This window comes from Pseudorasbora parva, chromosome 12, assembly GCF_024679245.1.
Source record: "Pseudorasbora parva isolate DD20220531a chromosome 12, ASM2467924v1, whole genome shotgun sequence".
Classification (NCBI taxonomy): domain Eukaryota; kingdom Metazoa; phylum Chordata; class Actinopteri; order Cypriniformes; family Gobionidae; genus Pseudorasbora; species Pseudorasbora parva.
The window spans coordinates 28,471,887-28,499,046 of NC_090183.1; the positions used below are offsets into that span (position 1 = coordinate 28,471,887).

Sequence of the window (27,160 nt, forward strand, 5' to 3'; positions counted from 1 at the left end):
AAGAACGGGACCTTTAAATGTATTCTTAAAAATTAATTTCACATCCTGCCCAATGCTGCACAAACAGCATGCAACTTGAAAGGATATGAAATGGATATAATTGTGGAAATGGTTGTAAAAAGCACCTGATAGGGCAAACCACGTTAGGCTTTGAAATGCTTAATATAAAGCATTCTCCCTATGTCCATAGAAATGCATTTTTTACTACATAAAAGTGATGGGATTGACGTATATTTCCTGTGCGTATTTCGCAGACAAGATTAATCAAATCCAATGCGTTGATGATTATTTTCATTTTTGATTATTTTATCATTTTTAATAATTGATTTATTTGTATCAATTATTTGTTGCAGACCTATTAGGGACACTTGAGTGAGTTAATTTGTCAAAATGTAGTACATCAAATCTTGAATATTTTCATTTCATTTCATTTTCTGCCACTGGACTCAGGTGCAGGACAAAAATATAGCGATAAAGACACAAACAAAACAAAAAATGCCTGCGCACTAAAATTACAGCTCCAAAAATATATTTTTAAACGAAACCAACATTTCAACCATTTCATAAGGCACTTTGTGTGTAAAATTGTGCTTGATGCACTGTTTATACATTTTTGGAGCTGTAATTTCAGTGTGGAAAACTGGTTTGCTGGTTTCATCTGGTCTGGTTTCAAATGATTTTGGGCAAGCTGGGAAACCAAATTGCAGACGAGCTAAATCAATTGAAAACTCGCTTGTCCAAGACTAGCTAGACTGACTTAAATCAGCTTTTTTTCTCCAGCCAGGTAGATGGAGTAAACTTCAGTTGTAGGCTTTGATTTTGTGCTTAGGTAACAAAGTTATGTTACCTAGCTGATTTGTTGTATAAAGTTCAACATTGTGTGCAATATATCATGTCCACTGCTGTGAAAACGGGTCAGTAGCAGCCCTTTAAAAATAATTGCCGTTTCAAATGCCAGTCAGTTGCTTTATCTACTGCCTAAGAAACCATTCCTAATCTAGAGGAACTTCATAGGGAATTTGTTTAAAACTTTCTACTTTGAGTATTCAAACGCATAAATTGCACATGAAGTGGATGTGAGATAAGACTTTCAGCTGTTTCAAGGTATGTGTTAGCATATGTTGCTAAGCTAATGACCACAGTCCAAGCACAAAGCACACACAAATAAAAAAATGTTTAGTTTTTTTTAAATTATGCATCACTACTGCATAGTCATTTGTGGTAGCTCATTGTAGAAGCTTATTGCAAGTTGAGTACCAAATACACAAGCATGCAAGAACTGGAATAATTACTTCTTATCTGGACTTCTGCACAGTTAGCTTTGTTTATCTGGTCATCATTAATGCATTATAGACAGTCCACAGAGACGTTCTGGTGTACAGTGACAGTTTTCTGCAGTAGTTAGATATAATAAAATATGGATGCAGAGTGAAACGATTGTTAAAAAAAAGATTAGCCAGATTATATATTGAGTTCCTTAGCAGTCACGCTAATGGTTTCAGCTGTGAGCTATTTTGTTTACTAGCCAAATAAGGAATACTAGGGTCGGATGATTTGGCCCACACAGCATCTTGCATCTTTATATTATTTCACTTTTTCTTAATTGACCCCCCCCCCCCCCCCCAATAAAATTTAATTGGTCTAAAACCTTGCACTTAAATATAGATAGGAAGCTATGCTTAGTTGTTGATGCCCTGCAGTGTGGAATGTTTTATTTTCCATCGAAAATGACTAATGACCAATATAAAGAGAATATATGTTATATTTGTGATTTTTTTTCTTTTTTTCTTTCTAAAATCACAATTAGCCCCATTTTAAAAGCTAATAGAATAAACTAACAATGTTTATATTCATGTATTTGTCATTAATAATATTTATGATTTCATGTTTTTAGATTTAATATAAATCGTCAAAAGAACATACAAATTAAAATTTAAATATATAAATTGATTTAAATTTTTAACTCAAGGACACGTTATCTGTGACCCACCCATGTTAAAGATCAAAAATCTTGGCACTGGCTGCATTGTATCACGTTCCGAATGGACAGACACATTGCTTGTCGTCTTTCACTTGTCTCTTCATGTCGGGTTGGGACATTGAAATGTTTAAATGGAGTGTTCTGTGCCTTTCTTATGGCCTATTAATGACCTAGTGTTCTCACTCACTGACGTCTTGAACTGTTCTCCCAATAAATAAGTATTATTCTTCATCATTTATAAAAAAAAATCATGTGGTGCAGACGTTCAAAATGAATGTGGCAGTTTAAAAACTCAAAATTCCCAGCACACTGCGAGCAGTGCTGATGTTTGAGGAGGAGCTGTGCTGGGCTCAGATCAGTGGAGCTCCCTGCATGCCGACAGAGCAGTGCCTGACAAGCCCTGCCTGTCACCTCCTATCAGCCTCAGCTGCACAGAGCACGAGCTAGTGCTCTCTGTCCCCACACACACACAAAAACACACTCGCTCTGTCATCACTATGAGCCTGCATTCCTCCTAAATCAGTCCATGTGCTCTAGGCTGATGGTGCTTTCTGGCTGCTGGCCCAGCTGATGCGCGCGCTCTCTTAACTCTCCCTCACAACAACATGAGGTCTGAGAACGTGTGCATCGCGCTACAAACATGCACCTATGCAATTAGTTTGTTTTCCTTTTTTCAAAATGAATCATGTTGCCGCCTGCTGATCACAACAGCCTTTTATGGTTCGATGACAATTGTGGTTGTGATTTTTAAGATGATGATTCAACAAAAAAAAAATCTTCTTTAAATTAGGCTGGTAGTGTGGTGATTTTTCAGTTTCTATCCCTGTTAGTGATTGCAGTAGTCTTACGCCACCTTGTGACTGTTATTTGAAAAATAAGGATCATTTGCAGTTTGCAGGGTTTAAAAAAAAAAAAACTTTATCCTATTCCAACTTAATATGCACATTAAAGAAACTTAATGTGCATATAAAGAAAATTATAAATATGTTTGTGATTTTGTTTTGGTGATGCTGGTGGTACAGTAAAAGGTTTTCTTTTTTTCACTTGTTTTGGATCCCATTTAAAACAACAGTGTCATATTTTTAGTTATGCTAGTATCTCTTTAGGACTTTCAAATGATAATTGTGTTTCAGCAGTGTAATTTCTTTGTCTCTCTGCTTTAATACAGAATATTAAATCATTTTAGTCAATGTTGATCATATTTCCATTAATTGTGCTTCACGCACACTCTGCCCTGACTATGACGTGACCGCATGCTTTCTGCAGCACACGACACATGAACCACACGCCCCTGGTCAGGTTTCTATTTACAGACCGCTCTACTGGCAGTCAAGACTCAGGGATGCTCCCATCCAGAATATCGGATAATTTAACCTTTTGCTTCAGTGGCACACAGCCTGAGCTTGCCTCCTAAAGCAGATGCACTTTGTGTAACGTCATATTGACTTAAAGCCATAGATATTTGAGATTTTAGCTTTTTGCCTGATTATGGGATTGTGTTATGATTCCCTGCATGCTTGGCTGGAACTGTCGGCACAGATGGAGATGACATCTTGTGGCTCCCCATGTCCCACAGTTGTATCGTCCTGTGACTGGCCTGCGTACTTGTGAAGGCCTACAATGATATCTGTGCTGAAGCACAGCAAAGCTCTGCTGTGATATTTTTATCTTGATGAATGAATAGTGTTTTGTCAACATAAATCCCACACTAAGAGAAGTGGGTCACCGTATATTATATATTTGGTAATATACATTTTGATTATTGTGACCTCGAATGAATTTGTCTCTTAATATACACAAACATAATGTCTCAGAACAAGCCGTTTGTAGATTCCTGGCAATATCACATTTCATAGGCCCTGCCCACAAATGTTGATTGACACTGCCCATTTAGCATAGACCCTGCCCTCAGAGAGCTGTACACAGTCCGCAATTGTTTATCTCCTCGCCAGAGCATCTAAGTAAGAAATATATTCTTAATAAAGCTACTAAAGTTCATTCAGTCAAGAGCAGTGAGTAATTTTCTGTTTATCTTTTGTTGTTTGATTCATATCAACAGCATATGTATATTACACTGTTTTCACTTTAGTTGTTACAAAGATCTAATGGATTTCTATAGGCTACTTGCTGCACAAGTGCACAGACATAACCAATTGTTTTCATGTTAACTATGTGTTTTTGAAACATAACCTTGTGTGTGTTCGACAATTTAATCGCAAAAACAAATGAAAGAGAACTAGTCTAATTTAAAGGGGGGGTGAAATGCTGTTTCATGCATACTGAGCTTTTTACACTGTTAAAGACTTGGATCCCCATCCTAAACATAGACAAAGTTTCAAAAACTAATGTTGGACGTTTGATGGAGTATTTCTGTGTCAAAAATACTCCTTCCGGTTTCTCACAAGTTTCGGAGAGTTTTTTTCGAGTATGGGTCGACTTGACGTTAATAGAGCGGAAGGTCCTTGTATGGGCTGTACGGGCTCTTCTCCCGGTAGGGTGCGCGTGCGTGACTAGAGCGAGAGAGGAAATGCACGCCCATAAACACTCTCTCAGGTGCAGATCCAGTCGTCCGTGAACACTTATGTCGCGCGCCGCGCTCCACTTTATTCCTCTGGCTGACGTCGAGCGACTTCATCGCTTCAGCACAGCATTCCGGGAAGGCAGCGCTGCATTTGAACTGATTTGAACGCAGAAATGACGGGAAGCTTCACAACATCGCTTCAGTCGCATCTCAGCGTGGATTTCCACGCCACTGCTGTCACAGGACTTAACCAAATCATACCAAAGAAGTGTGTTTTTGACGGAGTGGTCCCAGCGATAAAGGTTCGGTCCTGCTTTGGAAGCAGCTGGTGAGTAAAACTGCTTCAAATGTCTCTGCTGTTGGCTACCGTCGCATGAGTAAACTTCAGTAAACGACACGATCGCGTGCTTCGTCATTGAAATGCGCTAACGTTACTCCATTGCTGTTCTCTGTATAACGTTACACTAGTCTGACATGCAAAACCGTTTTGCTTGCTACTTCTAAGGTCTAGTCACAAACAATAGTCCATAAACCGAATCATGTCCTCATAAACTGCGAGTAAAGACACACAAATGTTGACAGGCCACTAAATACAGTACATACCCCACAGAGATGGACGTCCTGATGTTTCTCCTGTTCAATTTATTTCAGCCTCAGATTTGATTGTGGATCATTATCTGTATTAGCTGAGATAGCCATGGGTTTCTCCACGCTTGAGGACGTCACCGCTTTGTTCGCGATCGTCATTCTTTAGCTCCGCCCACTCGATACGCCTCCAGCCGCTCGTTTTTTTCTGGAAAGACTCGGTACAGCCTAGATATGAAGGAGATATGAAGGATGCAATACTACTCTATAGGTACTCAAGATTGACATGAGATTGACTGAAACTGAGTGTTTCACCCCCCCCCCCCCCCTTAATAACCTCCTCATGGACACATGAGTTTTCTGTGCACATGCGTTGGGTGTGTGTATGTGTGCTCAAGTTAAGAGTTGTAAGGCTTTAAAACACATGCAGATGATAATATTTAATGATAAAGAACTGCAACTTCATTTGAGCATGCTCCGCCCTCTGTGGCCTGGAGCAGCAGCCATTTAAAGGAGACACAGAAAACAGCCAATTTTTCTCAAACCCAAAAATTGTCATTTTCAAAATGGTATATTAAATGATCTGTCAGGAATTTTGATCTGAAACTTCAGAAACTGGGGACACCTGAGACTTTTATTACATCTTGTAAAAAGGGGCATAATAGGTGACCTTTACCATTAATGTATCAACTACCAACAATGAGCAATACATTTGTTACAGTATTTATTAAACTTTGTTAATATTTGTTAACAAAAGTACAGTCATTCATTGTTTGTTCATGTTAGTTCACAAGGTATTAAATAATGTTAACAAATACAACTTTTGATTTTAACAATATATTAGTAAATGTTGACAAACATTAAAGCTACACTGTGTGATATTTTCCCCCATCTAGCGGTGTAAAGGTATATGACCATCCAGTGAATATTAGTTTCTGTTCCTCTGAAGTCTGATTTCGTTTTAACTCTTATGGTGGCCTATTTAGTCCAAGATTAACATGGCAATCACCCTCTTCACTTTCAACATGGTGCAATCGAGTGAGTGTTAAAACGTGAAAGGCGAAGCTTGAATTTACGGGTATGTCCCTCTTTGGCTAATGTACTTTCAAGATGGAGAAGCAACATTGCGACCGGCATTCGAACCCCTCACCCGTATGTATTTTTAATGGCATATTATAAACTTACGAGAATACTTTATTACTTGAAAGAAGTAAATATACATTAATGAGCATATATATTTTTGAAAGAACTAAGTGTTTTTAGCTAAGAATAAACTAAAAAAAGTTACACAGTGTAGCTTTAAAGTAACGGATTTATATTTGAACATATTTTAAAATATGCTTTATTTTTATGATAGCAACGGTGAATTTTCGTCAGAAATCATTATAATATGCTACTTATCAGTGTGGAAAACAGTTGTGCTGCTTAATATTTTGGTAACACTTTAGTATGGGGAACACATATTCACCATTAACAATGACTTGCCTCCATAAACTCCTAATTTACTATTTATTAATAGTTAGTAAAGCCGTTTTTGTAGCATTTAAGTTTAGGTATTAGGTAGGATTAAGGGATGTAGAATAAGGTCATGCAGAATAAGGCATTAATATGTGCTTTATAAGTACTAATAAATAGCCAATATCCTAGTGATATGCATGCTAAAAAGCAACTAGTTAATAGTTAAAAATTGAACCTTAAAATAAAGTGTTACCCATATTTTTTTGTCTGAAAACTTTTTAGGATTCTTTGGTTTAGTAAAAAAGCTAAAACAGTGCAGTATTTATTTTAATCAGGAATATTTTGTTACATTTTATTCATCTTTGCAGAATAATAGTATACTTTTTGTTTAATATTGATCACAAACTTTTGAAATGTCAGATTTGTCAATTTTTGTGCCGAGTACGGATCAAAAATTATACCTGGCTCTTGGTATAAATAAACTTTTTTTCATATATGGCAGATGATAAGAATAAAAGGAATATGCCTGATGATGGTCATGTTGGTAATAAAAAGTTTTTGATTTTTTGCAAGTATTGATAGTTTGCGTCCTACGCACCTATCTATTACCAACAGGTTTGCGATGGTAATTGTGTACTAATAGATAATAAGAATGAGAAATGAGAAAAAGGACAAATGTAGAGAGTGCTATACTCATACTCTGTTGATTACGTGATCAAATTAGCCTTTTTTATTTTTTATGAACTTCTATGAATTTCTATGGGCTTGAGTGGGTGCAATGCCATGTTGACCCAGCTCTAAGTAAGTGTATTACATTTTTTTTTAAATATTTTTAACTCTGTTACAATACCAAATAGGATTTACACCATTTTAACAGCCCAAAAGTGTATACATGTATAAACGTACAGTACAAATACACATACATGTATGCTGCATACTGCACACAGATATTCTACATAAATATTAGATGCCATAGTTAAGCCCAGTGATTCAAATGAAGCATTTACTGTAGGGAACACTCATTTCATCATCATGACTTGTCATCTTGTATGATACACAGCTGACACATGTGATTGCATTGTGACCCATCTGTCCAAGCATTATCACAATGGCTTCATGCAATGGAGATGACATCATTTTCTTGCTGTCTACTGCCACACAACTTCAAGTGTGTGCGTTTTAAGCTGCGATTCATCATGATGATCCATGTTTTAAGAAGAGTGCTTTGTATGTGTGCTGCATTATGAACGATCATCATTATGATATTATGGGTGATTATCACGCCTCATACCGCCCATGATTTTATTCCTCACTTGTTTTTGTGTTTGCCAGCTGTTTGTTGCACAGTGAAGTTCTTGTGTTTTGTCAGTAGCTGCATGGGTTATAATAAAGGGCACGATGCTTACACACTTGACTGTTAAAGCTGCTTGTGGGCACATTGTTTGATAAGTATTTTTGTGTATGGTACTCATATTTATCACCTGAGAAACTGCGTACCCCTCTTCAGGTAGAGTCTCTGGAGTGCGTTTTTGATGGGCCGTCGACATTAGGAGGTGAGGAGGTTCCAGCCCCCGCCTTTGCCACACTATACTCGCAAAGTGACACACTGATGCAGGTAACCCAGTGCGGTTTTATGGTCTTCATTCACACGTTTTTCATTATTATTCACATTATTCACATTTTGCAAACTACAACTCTCCATGCAAAATGTTAAAACGGATGGCGCAAGCTTATAATTTAGAGTAAGCTGTTGCAGTTTGCTTTGTAAGCACTAGGTGGCAGGGATGTCACAGTGTAAGATGTCATGCATGCAGATTTCTGTTGGAAATGATGTTGTTTGGGTTATATAATTTATATATTTATGGTATTTTATGCAGTCATGTCCATATTTACTTTCTTAATTTCTTATATTATATAAAAGGAAAAAAAAAGTCTTTGTTTTTAATCATTTAATATTTTAACTATAACCAATAGCCAAATAGTTTTGGTCTTACTTCATTCTGTTATGTAACATCAAACATCTACACTGTAAAAAATTATATGTTCAATAAGTTATGACAACATATGTTTTTACATTGTTTTAACTCATCAAAATAAGTGAAGAAATGTTAAACTTTTTTTATAAGTTACACAAGATGTAACTCATTTTTTAAAGTCAGTTTAACATCATTTAAGTTGAAATAACTTAAACATCCAAGTCGATTGTACTGCAAAAGTTCAAAATGTGCCCTTTTTTTTTTTTTTTACAGTGTATTACATTTTTGCTTATTAAAAATGCATCGCATTAACAAAATTAACTGTGCTATTTGATTCAATTCTGAAATCTTTCATTTCTTTTCAGAATTATTATTTTTAATTAAAAATTATTATTATTTTTGTGTGTGGAGGAGGGAGGGAGTATGTTTTGAGTGATTTTAAACATTAGTAGGCTAACTATTATTAGTATAGATTTCTGTTGGAAATGTTGTTTGGGCTATATAATTTACATATTTATAGTATTTTATGCAGTCATGTCCATATTTACTTCCTTAAATTCTTATATTATATAAAAGAAAAAAAAAGTCTTTGTAAGTTTTAATCATTTAACATTTTAACCATAACCAATAGCCAAATAGTTTTGGTCTGACTTCATTCTGTTATATAACATCAAGCTTATATTACATTTTTACTTATTAAAAATCCATCGCATTAACAAAATAAACTGTGCCATACCTTTGATTCAATTCTGAAATCTTTCATTTCTTTTCAGAATTATTATTATTATTTTAATTAACAATAATTTTTATTTTATTTTTTTTGGGGGGGGGTACATTTTGAGTGATTTTAAACATTAGTAGGCTAACTATTAGTATGATGTTGACACATTTGTGGCAAAAACAAGCATAACTAAAAACAGTTTTTATTTTTGAACACTACGATTTTTATGTCAGTGTGAAATGTTTGTTTCCATGGTAACCATTTATGTTATTTGTAATGAAATGACCATATCTGTTTGTTGGTGGCGCACTTGTAAAAGGTAATGTTCTTTGATAAAATGGGCTTTTGCCTGTGTCTGGGTCAAAGAAGATTAAATAATTCATGTTTAATTTGTCTGACTTGTCGCACAGCTACTCTAACTAAACATATTAGGTCATATACGGTTTTCATTGGATTTAATGAAATCAGTTACTGACTGTATGAATGCACATTCAAGTTTAAACTGTTTTCTAATAGAATTTTCCATTTAAGCTGTTCAAGTGGACTGTCAGGTATTTTGTAGAGAGGTTTGCTAGATTTTCTTCTGTGTATATGCGTTTGTTGTATTTTCAAAAAGTGAATATATAACTCTTGCCTTTCATGTTCACTGAACAGAATGTCAGACCGCCCTTTTTAAAGTGGGCATTTGGTGTTTATAATGTTTGTGGCAACAAACATTTTTCTGGGGGAGGTTGTGAAACAGGACACGCATCGTCCTTATATTTACAGGCCTGCAGACTTGCGCAAACAGATGGTACAGAGGGCCTGTGTAGATCTCAACTACTTAGTTATTTAATATTGAAGTTATGATGTTTTGAAATGTGGATTTTCTAAAATACAACATCTGTCACAACATTTAACCTGAACAGAACTGATATAAGTGTATTTTTCATGCACATTTGCCTGGCAGTATTTGCTTTTCCTATGACTTTACACATTAAGAACAGCAAATACGATGTTTCTATATTTTATCTGTTTTTACTTTTGAGGTATTTGGAAATATTACTCTTCAAAATTTTGGGGATAGTAATATTTTATTTTAGATGTTTCTCAAATAAGTCTCATGTTTACCAAGGTGGCATTTATTTGATCAAAAACAGTGCTATTGTGAGATATAAGAATTTTTTATATAACTGTTTTCTATTTTAATTCATTTAAAAATGTAATTTATCCCTGTAATGGCAAAGCTGAATTTTCATCAGCAGTTTACCCTTCAGAAATTCTATTAAAAAGGCTGGTTTGATGCTCACGAAACATTCCTCATCATATCATTGATGTCAAATACAGCTGTGCTGCTTAATATACAATGAGATGAGACACTTGTTACACACTGCAGTAAGCTAGATTGATATTAAGCATGGTAAAACATGGTTCTTGTGGTAAATCATGAAGATTTAAACAATAAGACTGTGTTGAGCTATATAACTGATTAGTTTTCTGTCAATGGAATGTATCCAAACAGTTGCTCACCTGTCAAATAAAACATAACATGTTAAAGGGGTCATATAATGCCATTTTTGTACAAGTTAATATGATTCTTTAGTGTCTAAATGAAAACTTTGTAATTCTCATTAGTATTGTAAGAAAACACTAACCTGACAAGCCAGACCCACATCAAGATGTTTGGTGTGGAAACTCACCATTGACAGGGCTCAATCTGAGGGGCGGGATAAACGGTTTTCTTTCAAACTCCCTCTGCACGCAATAGGATAGCGCTACCACCAACCAGAGCAACGCAAGTGAAGCGGAGTTAGTTGACAAATTAAACTTTCGCCTTATCCGGTCGGCAAAACACATCTTTCCTTCTTAAAAATGACTTCAGTGCCGTTCTTTTCTCAGAGAAAAGCTTAACTCCAAGTCTTCCAGAGTCGCGGTCAAAGCTGATTCAAAAGACCGCCGTTCGCCAGCTTCTGTGTTTACTAGGAGCACGCAAGCGCAACTCGGCCGTCATTATTTTCACCCCTGCTCACCAACTCTATACACGATGTGATTGGCCCGACCAGAGTTTGCCATTTACAGCTCAGAAGTGTATTGAGAGTTGCTAGACGATACTCGCGGCAGATTAGATTTGCTGCCGCTAGGGTGCGTCTAGATTTCTAGGCTAAGAAAACACTAATTTTAACTGATAATAAGTTTTACTCAACCTGCCCCTCTGTTCTGTGAGGCGCTTTGACATAACACACGTGTAGTGTTGTTGAAAAAATGTCAACAGGAGTCTCTGAGGACACATCTGTGCAACCGTATCAATTTGAAGCAAAGTTGGACCCGAAACAAGATGACAGCCCAAAATGCAATTCGACAATTAAGGCTCAAACAGGACGTTTCTGAATGGTTGGTTAATGTAATTTCACTTTGATCTATCTTTGTATGTACTGGCAGGGTAATGTTAGCGTAGTGATATAGGATTGCTGTGTGTTGATGTATACGTTAGTTCATTGACAGTTTGATGTTGCAGCTAATGCCAATAAAAACTTTATCGGTAAATGTAGGCTTGTCAGTGATGCGTAACGTTATCTATGCAGTGTAATAACTGTTAAAACGACTTTATTTGAGACAGGGGAAAACATATAAGGAGATAAAAAAATAAAAACAAACACTGGATGGATTTTTATAATTATACGATGGTTGAGTACATGCACTGCCAACACACATTTCCATACAGTCAACTTGTAAAAGTGCGTATACCAGTATATGACCCCTTTAAAGCGTCTTTGGTGTTTCCATGGTTTTTACAAAATAAAAAGTGAAATTGAGGGTAACACATGTATGATGTCTTAGATGGGCGACTCACGAACATGACCCGTGTCCTGGTTAAAATTGCTTATTTCTCTGGATTTAAACATTGTTGGAAACATTTGGGATAATGTGAGCAAACAGTTAAAAATATATATATAACATTGTTCTAGTGGTTTTTGGATATTTTAATCAAAAAATCTTACATATTGTGACTTTTACTGTATTGTTCATTCCCTGTGTATATAACCCTTAGTTCTGTCCTAGTTGTCGGTTCTCCTTTTTACCTAGGGTGTTTGTATTCCAGTGAGTTCTCTTGTGATCTCCAGTGTTTTGGTTTTAGAGTGATCAGTCACGAAATTGGGAGCGCTGTCCCACGTCCTGAAAGCATAAGCAGACTTTTGAATTATGTCTATTTTTTTATCTTACCTGAAATTACTAGCCTGGATGTCAGCCGAACTTAGCCCCGCAATTTTTTTTAGGTCGGGCGGTTCGGTCTGGCCTTGCTTCATAGAGGAGTAATTATCCCCGAACAGAAACTGTTCGGACCAATGAAATCATCAGGGCGGGCTTTAGACGATGACGGACAGATGATCAAAAGTAACGTAATCCTAAACGGAGAGCTTGTTTGTATATGCATTCACCTTCACAATTTCTCTCAGAAATGATGATCATGTTGGGTAAGTTCTCTGTGTATCATTAAATTCTTTTATTTTTTTACTACACCGGCAAAGATTGTGTATTCCAGCCTGATTTCAGCGTGCGTGCAGACAGGGTTGCCAAGTTTTACAACAAAACCCACTACTAGCCCTAAACAATAGCTTCTCGGGGGGTTCTCCGGGGGAAAAATGGTGTTTGGGGGGTAAAATGTGTGTTATTTTGGCAAGGTTGCCTGCTAAAATTCGCACTCATGGGTATATCACATAATAGTCGCTTCAACCCGCAGACATAGAAAACAACCCGTGGGGAAAAAAACGCGGACTTGGCAACACAGTGCAGTTGAGCTCTGTTGACATTTGACAATGCGTCGCTTCGTTGCTCTGATTGGTTGTAGATCTATCCAATTGATGTCTTTCCTGGTTCGGTTGAAACACGCCTCATAATCACAGCCCAATGGAGCAGGTTCAGACTCATATTCTGACTAGAATTGATGACCACGCCAGGCTATGAAATTACAGTACCGCAATAAGAAATACAACACAAAAAATGTGATTGGTGGTTAAAAATTAATTTGTGCAATCATGATGTTCTAAAGCGAGAAAACAACAAACCAACCCATTCGTTTATGTTGATGACAACTACTGGATGGGGCAAATGAATCAGTGTGGACCTCTTCAACAGTCTTCAAATACAGCTACACCAGCCAGGATCAAACCTGGAACATTCAACAATAAAAAGAGTTCAAGATGCTCTGAATCCAATAAAACACACGTATTGTTTGTATAGAGGGGAATAAACTAGTAAAGAAAATGTATTTGTGTATAAAATGTGATTTATTATATATATATATATATATATATATATATATATATATATATATATATATATATATATATATATATATATACACAAGCCTTTTACTCAGTTCATTATATTTAGCAGACTGAATGGGTCGCATAGAGTAAATTATATTGTATCTCTAAAACCGTGGTAAATTTAGTGCCAATCACAGTTTTTAAATAAAGTGTATTGCTGATTTAAAGTGTTACAATACAACAATAGCAAATAGGCTTTCCAAATAATATAATAGAAGTATGTTTATCTCGCACGTGTACCGCAAAATCACATCTACTGTCCTGCAACTGCGCAGTAATCAGGTGGTTACCCTATTTGGGTTGTTTGTTAAAGAATATTGAATTATTATGCTTAAAACACCTCACCCTGTCAAAGAGCTGCATGAAAAAAAAACCTCCTTTTATGTTCCACTTAGGAAGTTATATTGTAGCATAGAGATGTTTGGTAAGACCTCATGGTTAAGGAGATGATGATGCCTTGTTTATTTTTGGGTGAAGTAATCTTTTCATATTCTCTGGTCTTGGGCTTTTCCATGTTTGTATTGTGTTCATGTCTTCAGTGCCTGTCATCAGCAGTGTAGAGTTATGCAGTAATGTGGCTGGAGCTGCAGGGCAGTAAGTGCATTAGTTTTGTCCAGCCATATAAAGTAATGGGAGCTGGAGGTGGAGGCGTTTCTGCCTCCCTCTGCCTTGAATTCCAATAAGGTGCTTTTCTGAGTCAGGTAAAATCAGTTATTTGCTTTAGCCTGTAGCCTCTGTGGGGACTAGAGGATCTGGTGGGGCACTAAGTGTACCGTGAGCGTGAAGACTTCAAATCCCATGTCCCATGTTACCAAATAAAGTGATGCATAACAACCGATGACAAGGAGACTAAATGGCTGCCTGTAAGCTCAGACTCCACTCTGTGTTCCTTAAAAGAATCATGTTTGTTTTTCCTCTTTTTTTAAATAATTGTGGTAATTTTTGCCAAGGTTCACTTACTGTTAGTTGCTGAAAAGGTTATTTGTTTTTGTGAGGCTGGTTTTGTTAATTTCTTAATGGTAGACAACATACTCTTTAAGATGTCAGAACAAGCTGAAGCTTTTACTACTGAGCTATAAAGATTTTAGTGACTCGTTTTAGTGAAAAAAGACTTAATTTATTGTAATTATGCAGTGGTCGAGAAGTGCGAAACAAAACACAATTATGAAAACAAAATAAAAAAACAACGACAACATCCAAAAACAAAATAGCTAGTAAGAAACACAGCAAATCAGCCATACGGAAAAGGTTGTTATATTTTGAGAATAGAATACTTACTGTTGATTGGGCGAGACATCGGTCAATCAAGACATGTAGTCTATTTGCGTGTGCATGCGTAGATATTAGAGCTGTGTCTTCTATTAAATAATTGTTGTTTTAATGGTGTGAGAGCTGAAGTTGAGTTTGTCACTCACTTTGCAAAAAACAAACACATTGACAGCTTGAAACGCTATCACTGCATGATGAAGCCGATAAGAAAGCAATTAATGCCCCTAAAATCCCAGATATGGGGCAAAATGCCCATGTTTTTGTCCAATAGTTATATGTTAAATATTTAAGCACGCATTCATGAGTGCTGTTTTTTCCTGAACATCAGCTTAAGTGTATGTGGTGATATTGAATTTATACAGTTTAATAAACGTTAAGTTATAAATAAGTTATTATTTTTTATTTATTTGTTAATTACATAAGTTTTGCTCTATTTCACCAATGTAAATTCTTCCAAACAAAGCCACAGCAGAGTGGCAAGCAATTTTCATTTTTCTTATGAGTTTGACAAGATTCAACTCATCACTTTAATGTAATTTAAGTTAAAATGATTTATACAGGTAAGCTTACTGTACTTAATTTAATGCAGCAACGTTTATTTTTTATTTTTAAGGCATGCTTCGTTCCTGAATGAATCTGCCTACTAATGATTCATTAAGGCAGTGACTCGCCACCACCTACTGGCGGTTTTAGTTTCAGACAGGTTTCATACAGGTTTGGAACCTCATGAGGGAAAGTAAATGATGACACAATTTTCATTTTTGTGTGAATTACATTTTTTGATCATCCCCACATTTCTTGTACTTTTTCTATTTCTTGATAACTTTGATCCATGAACGTTACTTGGTACTTTTTGTTTACTGTTGCAGAAATGGCATCCAACTTGCCTCTTTAGCCATGCAGTCTTATCAGAGATTGGGCGTTTTGCCTAAGAGTTGAAGGATGTGACCTCATAGAAGCTGCAGTGAATATTTGGAACATCTACAGTAGCTGTCATTACTCAAATGTGCTCTTCTATGAAATTGTTGCCAACTCTTCAGTGGATATTTTGGGCCTAAAGATGTGAGAGAACCTGGTGGTCCAAATACCCAGAACCTAAACATTAGCATTTTTCTTTTATGTTTTACTAAAAGCATTCTGTAGTGAACTAAACACCTGCCATGAAATGGCGTGAGGAAATAGACAGGAAAGTAAGGCAGGAAAAAAAGTGTGGGCTTTGTAAGGGAATTTTTTTTTTATTTTAGGAATGAATCAATCAATCAATCAATCAATCATTCAATCCCAACACTGCATTTATACAAAAACAATAATAATGAAATGTTGAAATATTACAATTTAAAACGACTTTTCTATTTTAACATTTTAAAAATGTAATTTTATTCTTGTGATGACCAAACTGATATATTTTTTTTAATTATTATATTTAAAAAAAAACTATATATAATTTCTCCTCCTTCTTATGAAATTTGTTTCCCCGTCTGGTGCTTTGGATGTCAGCTCAGGATAGTCACTGGTGAAAGTTTTGCTGTTGCGATCGACCTATTTGTAATGCAATTTCCCTGTCTTTAGAGTGATTAGTCACATGACATTTACTGCTCTGGTGATTGGCTTAATATACGGCCTAGTGAGCAAAGATACATGTTGCATACTTCTGTGGGATCCTGCTTCGGCTGAGCAGTTGCCACTGAGATTAATTGTTTATTGTGTAAAGTGTGTAACTTTTGACAAGATGTAGCTACCTGCATGATAACATGACACCCAGTTATGTCAGTCTACCTCTGATGCTGTTTGTGTTCCAGCCACGGTGCTGTCTCGGCTCCGTGCCGCGTTGCTTCCAGTCATCGGTCTGCTTTGAACCACGTCCTCCCTGCCTCTATGAAAGCCTCCGTAAGTCTAGCTGAGAGCAAAGAGGAGGAACGCAGGGGAGGGGGAGAGAGACAGCTTTACTGAAAAATGAGCTGTGTCATTCTTAGGGAATCTAACAGACCAGAGTTTAGAGTCCTGTAGCACCAGCGGTTCCCTTACGGCCAGCATGCAGGTCCACGTGTTCACCCGTGAAGCTCTTTGGCGGGCTCAAGCGGGGACAAGCTCCTAGCCCCCTTTCTCACTATCCTATCCTGCATGCACTGCATCATGGGATCACCTTGACGCAGCTTCTGGGGGTGGGTGGGGATTTCGGATCAGAGCTGAGGAGTACCCTGCTGTAATCGGGTGGTCTGTCAAACCCTGGATGCCACGCTGTGCCGGGTTTCACCTCCGGACTCGTAAGTGACATGCTGGCCTCCATTTGGTACGCCAAAAAGATGGGACGGCGTCTGATCAGTAGCATTAGGAGGACCAAGAGATTGCAGCTGCAGTTGCTGGTGGGTAATAGTTAGTATTATATACGTGAAACAGGTTTGTGGAATGCATGCCTACGGGAAGTGTTTGCTCCAGACAGAATGACTTTGAGCTGTGCATGTAAATTACAGGACAGACAAGGGGAGGAAAAGATTGCCTCTGCAGTTACATCCTCCTTTCTTTTTAAATGCAGAACATTACGGACATGGTTTTAAAGGTGTACTTTTATAATGTAGCTTTTATAAGTTGTAAGCAGTATTTGCTATGTGCTTTTATACTGAAGAATGCATGGATTTGGACTGTCCAGCTTAACTGCAAATTAACTGCAGCATACAAGTGTATAAATTTGTATTTGGTTTGGTTTTAGGTTTTTTTGTAGTTTTTTTTTTTTTACAAAGACTCTTAAGGAGACGTGGTGACGGGGACAAATTGAGACGGGAGGAAATGTTTTTGCATTCTCGCTTTAAAGTATTGTGTTCTCTTATCTCATATTATTTATCACTCACAAAGGTTTCGCGAGCGGACACTAATGCCGCGTCTCAATTTGCTTGCATACACTACAACCTAAAAGTATACTCTTTTTCTGAAGAAAAAGTAAATACTTTTGAGTGTGTCGCAGAAGAGTAGGCACATTTTGGGATGTACTTCTTCGTCATAATTTCTTCTCCCATCTTTTTTTTTCCCTATAAAAGCAACTTTCATCATCAAATTAGATTCACAGCGTGCGTTCAGTCTGGCACGTTTTCAGTTCATGCCTTTGGAAGCTTAACTTTCATAGGAATTCATTTGAGAATTTACACTTACTTTGCTCCGCCGGCTGCAGCGTTTACATGAATGCCTGCAGCTGCGAGCTGAGCTGTGAGTGTGATCTCCCATCCCCCATGTCCGAGCTGAAAACATGTGGAAATAGTTCCCTCTGCTGGCTGTAGTCTTTAGTCTCTGGCCAAAAATTCCTCCCATGACGCAAAATGACATAATGATATTTCCGTCATGGGAGGAGTTTTTCCAGAAATAAAATGCATGCATCTCTTGTCTCAGGGGGATATGAGGAGAGGGAGCACAATCATTAGAATATACTCCAGAGTTTCTACTGATACAAAGCCATATGCTAATCGCTGAAGTAACCCTTTAAGCTCAGTTCATTCACTATGGTACCAAACAGAGATCAAGTTAAGCCCCGTTTCCACCAAAATTACCCGGAACAATTTGTACCAGGAACTTTTTTTACAGGAACTTTTCTCCCCCCAGACCTGCAACTGTCTGCGTTTCCACCGCGATCTAAAGTTCCGTGAAGATTAGGCAAATTAGTCCGGTGATGTAGGACTACGCGCGACTGTCAGTCCAAGTCAGTGACGGACAGTAATCATTTTTGCGCGACCGCAAAAATAAACAAAAAATGATTTAAAAAATTGTACCGATTGAGAGATTTAGTGGACTGTTTACATGAGACGTTATCTAAACCGATCTGGTGTTTACATGTGATGACTTTCAATCGCAATCATTTGGTCACATGCAGTTTGTCTTTCCCGCATCAAAAATGTCGCCGCTGTTTTCTCCAGCAGCTGGAATGTGTTAACTGTAGCCATAGCAACTCTTAACTGCCACCAGGACTAATACAGTATTAAGCTATTTATTTGTTGTAAAGTGTTATTATCATCTCAGAAAAAAAGTTATTCTTCTGTCAGGTGCAGTTAAAGTAAAAACTGCCTGGGGCAATATACGCTGTGTCATTATTCCAACATTATCTTCATAACTTACGAAATAAAAAGTTTACCCCTCAGAAAAATGATCTTTCCTCTCTTGTCAACATGAGCGCGGCACACTATGTCACGTCATGTAAGGACGCACACTTAAAAGTAATCGGTCAGGTCGTTTACATGGTGAAAAATAGACTGTAAAAAAATGTATAACGAGTATGGAAGAGATCAAGCTGTGCTGCTTTTGCTGGTTATGTATAGGTTTACTAAAGAGGAAATTAACAACAACACAAAAGAGCACTAATATGCAGATTCAACAGCATGCCATGCAGCATATTCAGAAAGCTTGTAAAGCTAGATTTAAAATGACAATGTATATTATTATCAGCTATTACGGACATTGCACATGACGTGAGATGGCTGAGACGACCGCGCGCCACCAGACTGAGAGCAAGACTGATATTTACTGAACGCAGAACGAACCTCGCAAAAGACTTTTAAAAATGCCGGATGAAATAAAATGCTGTGTGAGCTCAACCAATCAGCATGTTCCGCGCCCAAGTCCCGCCCTCGAAAGTTCCTGAACTTTGAAAAATTACTACCTCGCGAGCAGGGCCGTTTGGAGGGGGAAATATTTATCTGAAACTTCATTTAGACCCTGGTTCCTGCGGACTAAACACACCGAGTACCACCTAAAGTTCCTGGTTCCTGGGTAATGTTCCTGCGGTGGAAACGCGGCTTTATCAATCAATCAATCATTCAATCAACTTTAATTGTATAGCGCTTTTACAATCACGATTGTGTCAAAGCAGCTTCACAGTGTCAAACAGGATAATATTGCAACAAAATTAGATTTGGCTGTACAGTCGTACTGGAGAAAACAGTGATGTTATCAGCTTATTTTAATTTATCATATAGCGACAATGTTGGCAGATCAGTATTATAGTTTATAGAATTAAATAAAACCTAATTCATACATTTTTTGTATAATTAGTTGAATAACTTTAATCATAATTTTAGTGTCCCCAACTGAGCAAGCCAAGCCAAAGGCGACAGTGGCAAGGAACCAAAACTCCATCAGGGCGTGATGGAGAAAAATAAACCTTGGGAGAAACCAGACTCAGTCGGGGTGCCAGTTCTCCTCTGGCCTTTTAACACACCGTGTAAGATTATTATTCTGGCAACCTTACAGGTCAGAAATCATATTAGATTGGAATATTCAAAATTTCAGGGTATCACGGAAGAGATGCTTCTAATTTGGTCGCTTCTAACTTGATCTCTGTTTGGTACAATAGTGAATAAACTGGGATTAGTGGGTTAAGCTAAATGCTATCAGATCATCACTGCGCGTCAGAGCGATTAAAAGCACGCACTCAGATGAGAGAGGTATGTATCAACTCGTTTTAGTTAAGGGAATAACATAATTTAATATGAAAAAGCGGTGAAGTATCTCTTTAATCTAAGCCCTGTCTGTGAAACAGGACCTTAAAGGGACAGTTTACTCAAAAGGAATGTTCTGCCATGATTTACAGTTGATGTTCTTTTAACACAACTTATTTTCTTGCTTCCATAGAATGCAAAAAGTGATGTTACACAGAGTGACAGGGCAGCCGTTTTCCATACAACAAATGTAGATGTTTATTTATTATGGAAACAGAGGTGCATGAAAGCATCCTTTAAAGTAGTGCATCTGACTTATGTGCCTGTCTTTCCTCACATTAAATCTATTAAATGGCTTCAGAAGATTTGGAATATAGCATATGAGTTAGATGATAGCATGAACCACCTTTATGATGGTTTTAATAAGCTTGTTTTATTTTTGAGTTTGGCAATATTTGGAAGAGAACTGCTCTGATATTCTGCCTTTTGTGTTTCACAGAAGAAATAATATATAAATCAATGTAGAAATGTTATAACATGTTTTTAGTTTGAAGCTGTATGAATAACTAAAGTTCATGACAGGAGCCCATCCCTCTGTTGTTTTTCCTATCATTAGATACGCTGCATTTTAAAAGTCTCTGTGGTTCTGCGTTTTCATAGCTTTTAATGTAATTGTGTATCTGCGAGCTTGAAAGGAAAAATGTACGGCGAATATGATAATGGAACTATCGTGCGGCGTCTGCCTACAGAAGATATGCACATTCACATGTAGAGTAGCACCACATGCCATTTTTATTGTCACCCCAAGTGCTCCACACTCCATCTCTGAAATAACTGCTCATCTCTTTGCATGTTTACTGCTGAAATTCATTTGGCCTTGAGACTGAGAGCTTGAGGAAGAGGCAAGGGACGCTCCGAAGGCTTTTGTCCTTGTATTGTGCTATCGATTGATTGCCCATAATGCTGGTGGTTGGGGAAAAGGAGAAATGGCTCAGAGACTGTGAGGTGGTAAACAAAAGAGACATCTGCTTATTAGAAGGAAGAAGCACCCTTAAAATCAAAGTATTTCAATAAACCCGAATGTTTTTGTGTTTAAATGCATAAAAACAGTAGAAAACAGATTATAGATTGTGAAAAAAACAAAAGCTGTGTAAGAAGTCCTGTCCTGTCCAAAATGTTTTACATTAGATCCATTTGATAATTGTACTCATCAAACCAGTGTTGTCAAGATTAAAGAGCTACAACCAAGGGTTCTGTAATACTAAATTATTATTATTTTTATTGTTAAATGTATACACAGGAACTAAAAGTCACCACTGAAGTCTGGAAATCAAGATTTAATTTTAAACATTTAGTACAAAGAAATGTTTTGACAAAAAATTACATGATTGTCAGGTTTTACAAATCAAGTACTGAGACATACTGTCATAATCTTTTTTATTATTATTCAGCTTTTGACCATAGTTAATGCATTTAAAACAACGCATTTTCCCTAGTGGTCCCAGTGTGGGACCCCATTACAACGCCAATCTCATATAATTTTTAATTAATGGTGTTTGCAGAGGCATAATTGTTTGATAGAAGAACAAATTAATATTAATGTTTATTCATTAATATTCTAAGCATTGGAATTACTTTTGCCTGCGGGTGGACTATACATATGTGTATATATTGTTTTATGCATTTATTAATTAATTTATTTATACATATGATAATATATATTAACATTAAGATCTTTTGATTTAAGCCCTCAAGCAGCCTAGCAACCACAAGCATCTTAGCAACTGACAACATCCTAGATAGAATGCCCTAATATTGCAGTTGGAGTTTTGCATAGACAAGCACCACCTACATTTTACTGTTATTAAACGGTAATCATCTAAATTACACATGAGCAAAGGAAGCAGAAAATGGCAAAAAATAATTAGGATTGACATGGATATTTATGCCCCCCCCCCCATTCTTTCTCTGCTTTTCTGTTTTCTTATGTGACATAACAGTCTGCAGAAGCCATGTTACTGCCTGCTTGGTAGTCTTTTGCTCTATAGGGAAATAAATGAGCTGTACAGTAATTAAATGATCACGCCTCTTTCTTAGATGTCATAGGCTGAACTGAACATTTTGTGTAGGAACATTGATGTTCTGCTCTGACAGTCACAGAAGTGCAATATCAATCCTGTGTCTATCAATGTGACAGAGCTTGTCTTATCTGTAAAATATGATTTGCCATTTTACAGCACTTTGCTTCATCAGCAGTGCAATAAACCCTGGAGCAGTTTTGCTTCAGTACAGAGATTTTACATTAGACGTTTAGTGGTGACTCAATCCACTAGCAAAATAGTTTAACATAAAAAAGAAAATATCCCTAGATAAATGATTAATACAACTTTTTTATAATCTAATTTGATTTCATTTGAATGTTAGTCACTTCATAAATATCACCATTAACTGCATAAACCCAACAATATGTGATCATTTTAACTTGACATACTGAATATCTGTCCAACAAAAAATGTTTTTGTTATTCAATTTAATTTAATTTAGTTTTGTTAGTTATTTTTGCAATCTTGAAATTTGTTGAATATGTGTATTGGATCAATTTGCTCTAAAGTCTTGATATAATGTATACATTGAAGTCAACAATTGTTTTCCCCTCCCTCTTAAACATTAACGGTGCAATAGGTGATTCTCTTCAGAAACATTTTTTATTATGCTGGATATCATCATACTGATAGTAACAGGAGCTCAATACTAGGAGCGGTCTAAATGTATTTTTTTATGAATGTATATATATATAAAAGAGACTATCTATATAGTATATTAGATATTTATTTATATTGTATATTATATAAATATTATGTATTTTCTGTGAAAGGCATAGACCATTAAATGTTCGTTCAGTCATTGTATAAATAAAATGATAGCATGTTTTCCCTATCAGCCAATGTGTGTTTGCATAGCACTGCGCAGCCTGTTCACGCAGACATCATACGTCACCAGCACGTTCAAGTACGCGGAGCGACAATGCAGTTGTTTACATTCATTATTTTAATTCTGTTACACACTTTAAAGTTTCTCACCGGTTAATGAAAAATGATCCAGTAAAGTTGTCTCTGGTCATTTCGGTTCGGGTCTGTACGCTTCATGTGTTTTGGAGGAGGTCCGGCAAATTGTTACGGGAATTGTAGGGAGTGCACGATTGTATGCTTTCGATGCTAGCAGGCTAAATTTAGCATTTTCCAGATCATCTATTGCAACTTTAAGCTTATCTATATTGTTATCGTCAAAGCTATGTATGATTTACAAAGCTTTGTTTTACCCTGCACACCTGTGACCCATCCGTTGAGAACTGCATGTCTGGAGTGATCATAGTAAGGTTTGGATAGAGTTTGTAAACTATCACACTATTGTGTAATTGTCAAGTCCTAATTTGATCAGAGAACTAGATCATGTTCAAGTGTCATTGTTACAATTATACAGCAGAATAAATCTCTGGTTTTGCGGAGTCATTTAATACTGTATGATGTTAAACAGTGGAGTCTTGAGATGCTGTGGTGTTGGGGGTCTGGATTTTCGAGGTGCCCATGAAGTTGGAATGCCATGGGGTCCATAGTAACACTCATGAAAAATAAATGCACAGTGTTTTTATTTAATTGCTAATGAATTATTGATGCACTCCAACATTTAGAAGGTCACATTTAAATGAGAATGCTAGAAAGCATGTCCTAGGGCATTGTCTTAAGGCAGTGATCTGTGTCATTGTTGGGTTGATAGACTTTCACTGTAAAAGGAAATGTTATGCATGTAAGATACGATTACCTAGGACTGTCACGGTAACAAATTTTGCTGGATGATAAATTGGCCAAGCAATTATTGCGATAAATGATAATATTGTCGTTCTGAGACCATTTTCATTTAAATTAATGATAATGGTACATCTTTTCAAAGATCAATACACTTTTATTTGTAAAGACTATTTGTGATATTTGTGGTATTTTATGATATATAGCTTAATTATCCACAATTTAGGATATATATATATATATATATATATATATATATATATATATATATATATATATATATATATATATATATATATATATATATATATATATATATATATATATAATATCCATGTAATCATGCACAAAATGAACTTGACTTGACCATCTCTGAGGAAAGCTAGATGAGATTCTGATACAGCAAGAGAGGAGACATTGATGACGTGCTTTTCATTTGTTTGGCAAAAAAGGAGATTGGAACTTGTGCCCTTTTAGCACACAAAGATTGAACTGAAGATTTAACTTGCATTTATCAAACTCTTGTTTATACTATACTCGAACAAAGTCTTGTTTATACTCGATGCACCCGCATGAGCTTGAGGGTGCGCGCGGCAAAAATGACGCCAACGCGGAGTGCGCAAGACCTCATTTCGCTTGGCGCTGTGCACGTCAAATTTTGTAACTGCGTGCGGCTCCGCTACCGAAGAAGCACGAATTCCAGGCTAATCTGGCCGGCACCCAGTCTGCGTGTCTGCGTGTCTATCTATCTATCTATCTATCTATCTATCTATCTATCTATCTATCTATCTATCTATCTATCTATCTATCTATCTATCTATCTATCTATCTATCTATCTATCTATCTATCTATCTATCTATCTATCTATCTATGCATTTAAATATGCACTAAAAAACATTTAACTGATTTAATTTGCATCCCTTTTATTATTTTATTTAGTAAATGCAAATAATGTATGCAATTACAATATTTTTTAAGCCGCTTTAGTGCTATTATTTCCCTTAACCACAAATGGACGTCATAGTTTTGTTTGTTTGTTTGTTTGTTTTTTCGCCCTTCCTCCTAATTTGAAAATTGCTGGTATCACTGAAGACGATTGGCAGTATCTTTGATCAGATGCTGTGCTGTAAAAGGCCCATTGCATGTGGTTCTTTAATTTCTATTAAAGCCCTGTGAATATAAGCTATTTAGGTGGAGGAGAAGGCAGGGCGCAGGCTCTGTGGGGTTGCTTGCTTTATTTGATGTGGAAGCTGTTGCCATGGTTTTGGTCCTGGGGGAATAGAGGCACAAGCTGTGACAATGTCTGTTACCTCATTTGACACCTGTGGCACACCTTGGATAGTTTTCACCGGCACAGAGCTGCTGTCAATAGGTTTGACTGCGGAGCGTTGCCGTGGTGGAGATCTGCAGGAATTCTAGTCTTATTAACAAAGACGAGGTTATTTTTGCAATCGCTTTCTCTCTTTTTTTCCTGCCTGTGAAGGCACAGCCTTTTGTCTCCCCCTCACTGAATCATATGTGTGTGGAAAGAGACTGCAGTGTGTGAAAGCTGATCTGTGTCAGAAGGAGCATCCAGACAGCATGGAATCGTCATCTTCTTCTGAACGCGTAGCGCACGCTCCCTTCCTGGATTTACCGTTACCTCTGGATCTCACTGGATCTATGCCTCTCTCCCCCGTTCGGAGCCGTGAGTATGTTTGCTAGCACAAAGTTTTATAATCATTAGGTAATCGTATCTTTTCCGACAATGAAGCTTTTAGTCTAAAGTGCAAGGAGGAGGGAAAAATCAATAGCTTTGCTGAAATAGTTTTTGTGGCTCGGCTGGCTCTAATGATCAGCCGGAGAACTGGAGTCCTCCGAGTGTGGCCATGCCTAAGAAAAAAAGGACTACAACAACCCCAATCGTTTCTTTTTCATCAGGGTACCACCCTGAATGCCAGCATCTATATTTAATGCGCAGTGGAAGGCTTTCTTTTGCTTTTAAGAAAGTGATGTGATTGATACCTGCTCGTGGACAATCTTGTAGCCCCAGTCCATTTAGATTAAGAATCCCTGGAGAACTGTGGGCTTTCGACTGTAACACTTGCCAGTTAATTGAACCCATTTCCTGCTTCTTCAGGCTCTTAGGTTCTCCCCCATGCACCGAGAGCTCGCCGGTCCTTCATTGATCCTTTCTCAGGTCTCAGCTCGTCTGGAGCTGGAGTCACAGCCCAGAGTTGTGTGCACCACTCGTGGGCAGCACGATCACCTCCTCCCTTCTTGCTGCCCACTCCACCTTCCAGCATGAGATTGCTGCACACTTGATCTCCCAGCTGGTGAGGACAAGGAGGTTGTGAGTTGGGCGACGGATGGATTTTGGGCTGTCGGCTCCAACTTCACAATTACATTGTTCCGTCGTCGGATCCGCGAGAGGATGCTGTAACCTTATCCAGGTGCACCCTCCCTCTTCTGCCACGCTTCCACTTTCCGAACTGCCTCGGCGCTTGACAGCTGTTGGGGATCTGTCCTGGCCCCAAGGGCTGTGATGAACTACATCTTCGGAAACAACACACTGTACCCGCGAGGCGGTCGGGCCAACACCGCATCCGGTCATGCTGCCCCAGGGTCCAAACAGAGGCAGTGGGCCAAACGGAGCTCCAGTGAAGAACTGCCTTCGTCTTCCACTCGCTGGCAGCAGCTGCTGGCCTTCTTCACGCGACGCGGTGCCTTCAGCGACTGCATCACGGCAGGAGCAACCCAGGTAACTTCGCCACAGCACACCTGCTGCATGAGATGCACGTGTACTTGGGTCAAGTGTGGGGAAACATCACTGTAAACTAGTTGCGCTCTTGAGAATGCATTTTTTTTTTTGCCATTATAGGTTTTGTTGGGGTTTCTGACTGGAGCAAAACATCTACTTCTTTCAACACCTCCTAATCCTTTCAGAATTAAATGTGGCATTTATTTGCTTAGTTTGTCCTTTCAATGTTTGTAAAGGCAAAAGCATATTGTAACATATTACTAAGAGCAACAGGGATGTTGACTGAAAACATCTTTGGCACGACTTTTGCTTGTAAAAAACAATGCCAGTATGTTATCCTTTTGGTGGAAAAGATTGTGGTTTGTCTGCGTTTTCTTGTCC

At 37.4% G+C, this 27,160-nt stretch overlaps 1 protein-coding gene across 18 annotated transcripts in view; it reads left to right on the top strand.

Moving 5' to 3' along the window:
• The window catches only part of dlg1a (discs large MAGUK scaffold protein 1a), a 167,489-nt gene that overhangs the window by 68,268 nt on the left and 72,061 nt on the right, over positions 1-27,160 (top strand). For 6 of the 18 annotated variants that reach the window (XM_067459728.1, XM_067459705.1, XM_067459709.1 and 3 more), the window contains one exon: positions 8,053-8,160. The exons of 7 other annotated variants lie outside the window; for them this stretch is intronic. In XM_067459728.1, coding sequence (XP_067315829.1) covers positions 8,053-8,160 — 108 coding nt within the window. Of the gene's footprint in view, positions 1-8,052; positions 8,161-17,076; positions 17,182-25,381; positions 26,780-27,160 lie in introns of those variants that run through there. 5 more of the 18 variants (XM_067459717.1, XM_067459724.1, XM_067459722.1 and 2 more) reach the window with 5 other exon arrangements.